At 38.3% G+C, this 8,209-nt stretch overlaps 1 protein-coding gene across 1 annotated transcript in view; it reads left to right on the top strand.

Annotated features, from left to right (window-relative positions):
- The first annotated feature begins 3,648 nt into the window (after positions 1 to 3,648).
- The window catches only part of LOC107587069 (complexin-1), a 54,311-nt gene continuing 49,750 nt past the window's right edge, over positions 3,649 to 8,209 (top strand). Inside the window, exons 1-2 of the mRNA XM_016274681.1 lie at positions 3,649 to 3,904; positions 4,914 to 5,026. Coding sequence (XP_016130167.1) covers positions 4,996 to 5,026 — 31 coding nt within the window. The 5' untranslated portion in view covers positions 3,649 to 3,904; positions 4,914 to 4,995. The remainder of the gene's footprint in view (positions 3,905 to 4,913; positions 5,027 to 8,209) is intronic.

The following is an 8,209-nucleotide window of genomic DNA, read 5'->3' as shown; positions in this document are numbered from 1 at the left end:
TTTCGCATTTACCTAAGGGGGTATAATTGAACACAAGCTATTTCATAATTAAAGCTATTTTTATTAAACCCTTGAAACACTCCAACTTGCATAAACGCATGGAATCTAAAGGGAAATGACCAGTGGGGATTTATATCTAGTAATTATCTCTTACCTAAAGGATACTGTTTCACATCACGTGACCGTTTAAATTCAAGGTCCAATGTGTTTTTCTGACCATAACGCTTGATGATGCTGTTAATGAAAACAAACCAGTCCCACAAGTGATTATCAAACAGCAAGTTGTAGCCTGAAGGCAAATCAAGTTTATTCAGGAAAACGACCCTTTCTATAGCTTTGAAAACAGTGCTCCCAAAGGTCAAATGGAAGGAACCAGGAGGAATGGAAAATTGTGATCATCCTATTCAGGGGTCTCTCAGAGTCCACTTACCCACAGTCATTATTGCAAACCTGCACACCATCTACCAAGAAATAACAACAAACACAAGCACATTACTCAGGGTAATCCAGTTCATTTTGGGAGCAAGCAAATTGCTTGGTATATGCATTTATGCCTGTGTGTGTTGGTTTGTTTGTGCTACATCCTGTTCTTTAGTTGGTTTTTACATTTACTTGCAGGGTAGCTTGTTTCCACATGACGCATTACTTTATTCGCATGGTGCATTAACACATTTAGTACAACAGCACTACAGTCACAGTTTAATATTTAGGACACAGAAGACTGTTGAAAATATCCTCAGAATTAATGCGTTTTATATAAGAGATTAGAAGGCAGGATCTGTGTTGTTTCTTCGGAACGATGAGTCAGAACATGCATTACTTCAGTAAACACTTCTGTCTTTTCTGCCTCTCTCTATCTATCATTTTCTCTTTGAACGCTGAAGATGCGGTACCTGCTATAAAATACGATGTGTGGGCGTTTCGGTTTCTACAGTTCAGGATTTAGTCAATTTTGCAGAATGGGATTTTTGTTAATACCCATGTAAAGTGCAGGCTGTTCCCTTAATTGACTATGGCATGATTAAAAAAATGAAAACAACACTGCCGGCATGGTAACAGCTCATAATGAAGTTGTTTACCCAATAATAAGTTGATTCAGGTTACTTTTCCATTATTTAGCCATGAACTGGATGCTGCTGCTTATTAAAAATATTACATATTAAAAATTAAATGGATTTTAGGTGGCACAAAATCTACTGAACACTGTCTGTTTTAAAATCAGGTTTAAATAACTATCAGACTACTTTGATTGCTATGGGAAAGTGTGTGTCGCCAAGAAACCATAATCATTATACAAAGATGAGAAAGATTGACGGTTTGGATAGTGACTCTAATGTCACAATTTTCGAAAGCCATCTCCAATTTTAGGTAGCAATAACTCGACAAATAGAGACAAGAAATCAAATGCAGCAAAAGTGTGACAGGCTGTTTTGATAATGCTACTCAATTCAGCCCCAAAGCCATTTTACATTTTAATGTGTTTAGATTGAAATGAGGGAGACCGAGTCAACACAGGTAAACACAGATGTGGGGAATGAATCTCTAATTTAAGGAGCAGATTTAAGGCGGCAGCATTCATTAATACATTAAAAAACAATACAAAAACAGAGCTGTTCGCATACCACCTAGCTTCATCGTCATCATCACTGCGATTGCCCTAATCACTATTGTGTGCTTGCTGTTGGTCAGAAAGTGAAGTATTTAGGCGGTGTTTAGCGTTTGTGAGGTCCTTGTGTGGGCGACAACGCTGATTGAGGCTGAATGCTCCTTCACTGCTGTTTGTAACAGCGCGGTGGGAGGCGAAATGTCTCAAAATGTCAACTTTAAAATTCCCAGGGAATCTGACACCCACTGCGGTCTGTAATCCAGGTTATTACCAGCCTTCACTCCCCCATATGTGAATAATTTTCTCTTTTGGCATCAGTACAAATGAGTGGAATTGAATACAAAGCTAAATAAAATATTGCAGTGCAGAAGGGCAGAGAGGACGGTCAAATCGTAAATATGATACATCACCACTGTGTGCATTGTAAATTCTGCTGCAATATGCTACTTTACCAGTAGCATTTCAGATCAAGTTGGCTTTAAAAATGCAGGGAAGTTTTCAGCGTTAACTGATATAGCCTTGATAATCTTGTGACATGTATTAATGGTAATTTCAAAATCACGTCCCCCTACTTAACACTTAATGTATTTTGTTTGCATACACATGCAAGATTAAATAAACAAAATGGATTTTCTTTCTTGTCACATCAAGGCACAAAAGGCAGTGTGACTTATCTACCAGTCAGTGCTTCACTTTTTTTTCTTGGATAAAGCTTCACCCACTTCACTATTTGTTCTCGGGTTACATCAAATAAATGAAAAACTTTTCTTCTGTAGCTACAGAGACCCACGGACACCCACTGTTTGTTTCCTGACTGTATGATGCAAACAAATCTGGCAAGCCATACCCAAAGATCAGCAGCTTCAATCAAATTGGCTGGAAATTGGAGACTACCCGTCTGGAAGTGAAGTTATGTTTACAAGGCATCGGACTGATGCAATAAGCAGGTTTTAAGGGAAAACTAATCACTGAATTTAACAAGGCACGACAAGCATGCTATATATCTCAAATATTTCAGCCCCTGCTGGCAGATGCTAGAAGCACATCATTTGAAACCAAACAGCATCTTTCTCTATTGGTGGCCATTCAAATTGATTTGTATTCTGACTTCACATTTTTACTGAATTAACATTTGTTGATCTCACCGTGTTTGAGATTTGTGTGTTGAGTTATATGCATCTCATTGCGACTCTGGGGTTTAACATATTTAATATATCAGGCAAATATGTTTGCCTCTAATTTTAAGAGGGGATTATGCCATGTCATATAGTGGGCACATAGTGATGAAAGAGTAGCTCCTAACATTGCTAAATACCAAAAAAAATATTTAACTGCCTTGACAAGAATTTGTGAGTTTATTAAATGAACAAAACTTTTTTTTTTCAGTTACTATACTGAAAGCAATTTTCACCCAGAATTTGCTAGTAAATTTCACAAATAATTACAAAGAAACAAAGCCACGTGTGTGGATATACAGTTTACCAAACTATAATTTTTCGCTATAGTTATGAATAAGCTAAATGAACTATTAATACAGTATGCTCTAATTGGGAATATATCTTAACTCACACAGTAGCAGGTTTGGCCTGTTTTAATACATCAAGCCCTGGATTTGGTGGCTTAGATGGTTTCACTATTATTGCACCCAACAATTATCCTGCTAACTGAAACCCGAAGCACATCTGTACCCCTTCACCAGCACTTATCACGCTCTCGGGGTAAACATATCGGCCACACTTTCTGAAATCACGCTTGGTCAGGAAAACGCATGCAGAGACGCATCAGACAGCTTCAAGGACGAATCGAGGTGAGGCCGAGCAAACGGGGGCTTAATCGTTCAATCATATCGTGCCACTAAAAGCATTGCACCGCATCCTATATACAGAACCTTCCATGCATGTCCCATTTGTATGCGACAAGTCATTTGCATCAAGGCAAGGTGCTTTAAATAAACTCATCCCCCAGCGCTGTGATTACAGAAGCTTATAACGGGAATATGTAGCAGGACACCCGCCCACGACAGCCACACTCGTTAAAAATTGATCGCTCAGAACATGGGACGCTTCAGATGGGAGCTCTCCATGTGATTCAGTGAGTGCCTTTATCAGCGGCAGCTGCAGTTCCCCTCACAGACACTCACACTGCCCCTCTGAGGACGAGAAACAAGGACGTCCTTCTTTTGCCTGGAAACCAGAGATGTTAGGAACGAACAGTTAAAGCCTCGCTGTATCAGTACTACTCAACTTTAATTTCTGAGGAGTTAATCAGCTTGTCGAGACATTTGAAATCGCCGTGCAGGTAATTATGATGTTTATGTGAGTGTGTGTGGATGGAACGCGAGCGTTTGGCTTTTGCTCTATGTGGGATGGAGCGGGAGCTGTCCGCCAGCAATGGTGCTGAAATCAGCCTCAATGAACGAGGAAGTGATTTTGTCTTCGGCACGCATCGGGAACGGGAGTAAATACTAAATCGGGTCGTTTTAACGCATTTATAGGCGTAAGAAGATACTAGGAGCACAGTAGCGTACGATATTCACCCGGACTCATTCATCAGCCAACGTTTCGGTGCGTTCGGACTATAAGCGTGTGGGTTTGATTCGGATGGATGAGGGAAAGTTTACACACAAATTAAGGAATCCAGTCATGCATTGTATTGTAATATCCTTTATTCTAAGATTTACATTCTTGAACTCTAACAATCATCATAATTCGTCTTTTTCTCAAATGTTATTTGATATTTAGGTTGCAATGTAATGTTGCCATTCCTCACGAGAAGAGCAAACGCTCCCTGAAGATTTACTTCAAATGTACACGATGTATGCTTGTCCCAGAGCTTGTTATTAGCGCTATTTTTTCCTTGTGAAGGTTAAGTTGCATGCAGGCACCGATAAGCCACTAACGGGAGCCCATCGTAATTTTACAACTCTGCACTTTGTGTGAACTGTATGCGAGGTATACTGACCTTTACTGCCCTTCATATGTCGCATCTTTTGAAATGATCGGCTGGATAGTATAGTGTATGCCATGCAGTCATTATTATTATAGTCTTTAGTAATGTTTTATCATACAACCTAAAATACCTTCATCTGTGACACCTATAATACATGGTTTTGATCCAGTCAAACACATTATTTAATATAACAAAATCACACACATACTCAAATGAAAATGTTAAGGGTCAAGTCAGGTAGAAATAGCCCCTTAGGGAAAAAACTGCTCACATCCACATTAAAATTTTTTTTAAGGTTAATAGCTGTTTATACAAACTAAGTTTTTGCTATTAAGTAATTGTCTGTTTCACATTGTAGACCTGGCGACAAGGGACTACTTGAAAAGCTCAACCTGAATGTAATATTTGGTTGAAGAAGGCAGGAATAAAAAGCCATCATCATGAATTTTGTTATGAAGCAAGCATTGGGAGGTAAGTCTCAGATTGTCCCGTTTCTCCAAACATGACATACACACAGAATAGTCTCAGAGCAGAAACTATACACTCATGCAATAAACTTGCGCAGAAATACCATTATGCACAATCTGCTTATATATTACCTTTCTCTTGGCTTGTAAGGCATGCACTGCTCTTTATTTTCATGCACATGGAAAATGAACCAAGTGTTGCTTTTTTATCTTTGGAGTAGTGTTTTCTTATCTGTCTTAGTCTTGGATAGCTTATCTTTTAAGTCAAACAATGAGGTTTAAGATAATATTGTGATGGATTAGAAAGCACTTGATCTGTTGGACTGGTAGATAGAGGTCGTGAGTCTTTGCGCATTTCAAAATCTGCCGCAGTTCCCTGTTGTTTTCATGACAAAAGGGTTTGTTTTCTAGTCGGAAGACCATTCAGATGTTTTTCTCTATTGTATTTACTATAACTTTTAAATGATCCTTTTGTTCATTATTATTTTTTCCATTTTAATTATTTTTGAAAGGCACATTTTATATCCAGACACACCAGAATTACTGACTATTGACAATGTGCTCTGCCGAGCTTAATCAAAATAATAATAATTCCATAAATATTGGCATAAATAAATATGTCCAAACAGAACTGCATTTTAATGTGGTTCATTCATCTCCTTTGCATTCGTAATGAGGATTTTATCTATCTCACTCTGTGCGGACTTCCGCTTGTCAGAGCACTTAGCCCCATCAAGACTGAGATTGACAGTCCAGTCCCGAGGGATGTCACAAGAGCAGGACTGCGGCAGTTGATTAGCAGGGATGTGCTATAAAAAGGTGGCGTACGACCCGTTTCATTAACCAGCTGCTGGGTAAAACAGCCCATGAGGGTCCTGCCCTATAGTCCACTTGCTCCATCGGTAAAGAAAATGAGTGAAATCCACTGAGCTGTTCGGAAAGGGATTTCACCCTTGAGAAGCGAGAGTGGTCCCCAGCTTCATGTTTACTACCAACTTTCCTCTGTCGTCCTATCATGTCCTTTTCTAAGAGTAGCAGCGCATATCTAAGATAAATTGACCTGGCTTCAGATGTTTTTGGCTTATTATGTTTTAAAGATTTCAAGTCGCCTACAACTAGATTTGCATTTCCTGCAAGAATTACCAGTGCTTGCAAGGCAGCAAGAGAATAAGTTTCAGGTAAGCTTAGTTTCAGGCTTCGGTTCTGCGCAAATGATGATGACTCTCATGGTGCGTCTTGTTTTCAGTTGGCTGCACACAAGAATCAGCTATAAATGGTTAAAGTGTCCATATTATGCAAGTTCATAAATTTATTTTTGGGGTCTGCTAGAATACATTTACATGATTTAAAGTTCAAAAACACATTGTTTTTCTCATACTAAACACCCTCTGCCTGCCCGAAAAACCTGTGCCTTTAAAACTCATCTTTCTAAAAAGCCCAGACTGTTCTGACTGGTCAGCTGGCCCAGTCTGTTGTGATTGGTCAGCCACTTATGTATGTCAGAAATGTAACGCCCCTTATCATATTTGGGTTTCAGTTCCCGAGGCTTCATGAACAGTTGTAAACGCTTCATTTCATAATTGATGAATTTTGCAATATTGAATCAACTGTGAACCGACTTGAGCTGAATAATGGCATTATTGTATATAGCTAAATTAAGCTTGTTTCATTAATACATTTTATACAGTTATTGAACTGAACTGAATCAACAATTAACTGAGCTGAGTTGAATAATGACACTGTAGTCTTTTTAGGGCAGCATTTGAATTTCTCACATATTTCATAAGGTCTGCTTCACTGATTCTGTTATTTAGCTGCTTTGAAACAATCTGTATTGTATAAAAGTGATATAAATAAACAAACCTCTACATTGCGAGTAAATCACTGGCATATGCGACTATGATTATGTCTAATATTAGCCAATGGCTAATAAAATCTTAGATTTTACTCGCCAGTGTGTGAGTTGGAGGCTGAGTATAAGTTTAGCACAGATATATTTTAATTCGCCAAACACTCTGACTGAGCGCTTCAGAGTTTCACTCTCCGTCAAGTGATCTGTGATATTTTTCAGTTCATCTCAATGGATGTGCAGCGCACCTGTGTTTGTGTATTTGGCGTACCGTAAGCTCTAGTGTGAAGGCGCACGCCTCGCTGTCACATTCTCTCACACGTGCAAAGTGTCTTACATAACATGCAGAATTGATGCGCTACATGTAAACGATATTCTTTGTGGTATTGTCCTGTCAAAATAACAGTGTCAAAATAACAAATATTAGCCAATGGCTAATAAAATCTTAGATTTTACTCGCCAGTGTGTGAGTTGGAGGCTGAGTATAAGTTTAGCACAGATATATTTTAATTCGCCAAACACTCTGACTGAGCGCTTCAGAGTTTCACTCTCCGTCAAGTGATCTGTGATATTTTTCAGTTCATCTCAATGGATGTGCAGCGCACCTGTGTTTGTGTATTTGGCGTACCGTAAACTCTAGTGTGAAGGCGCACGACTCGCTGTCACATTCTCTCACACGTGCAAAGTGTCTTACATAACATGCAGAATTGATGCGCTACATGTAAACGATATTCTTTGTGGTATTGTCCTGTCAAAATAACAGTGTCAAAATAACAGAGTTCCTTTGGAATTCTTCAGCTTTTAAGAACTGCTGGGTTTTTCGGTATAGTGGGCGGAACTAATGCGCAAACGACAATCTCATTGGCTGGTGCTCACCTATTACCGTCCCTGTTTTGATTTCAGCAAATCAGAGCGAATGCACACAACCTGATTAATATTCATGAATCCAGCAGTTTGTTAATCCTTGGTGCGTTTTGTATTGTTCTTATTAGTAGAATTCGTATAATAATAATAATAATAATAATAATATGAATAAAAATAATAATATGAATAATATTATCAGTATCAATATAAGTATTATTGTTAGTTTTTTCCCAATTTTTTACAGGAACACTGAATGACCAAAAAAGCACCACCACCAGTCCTAAGTTCAGTTAAAATTACTAATGTGCATTCATACATGGTTACCAAGTTTTAATTCTTATTACTAAACTTCTATTATTAAATAATACTTGATTACCATATTATAATGCTTGACTGCTTGAATGACTGATGTTAATGACTGATGAGTGTACTTTCAGATATTTAAAAAGTTGTGCCATTTTACAAACATTATAT

Source organism: Sinocyclocheilus grahami, unplaced genomic scaffold, assembly GCF_001515645.1.
Source record: "Sinocyclocheilus grahami isolate Dianchi unplaced genomic scaffold, SAMN03320097.WGS_v1.1 scaffold89.1, whole genome shotgun sequence".
In the NCBI taxonomy this organism is placed as follows: Eukaryota; Metazoa; Chordata; class Actinopteri; order Cypriniformes; family Cyprinidae; genus Sinocyclocheilus; species Sinocyclocheilus grahami.
The sequence above is the reverse complement of the archived record's forward strand: the minus strand, read 5'-3'. Positions and strand labels throughout refer to the sequence as shown.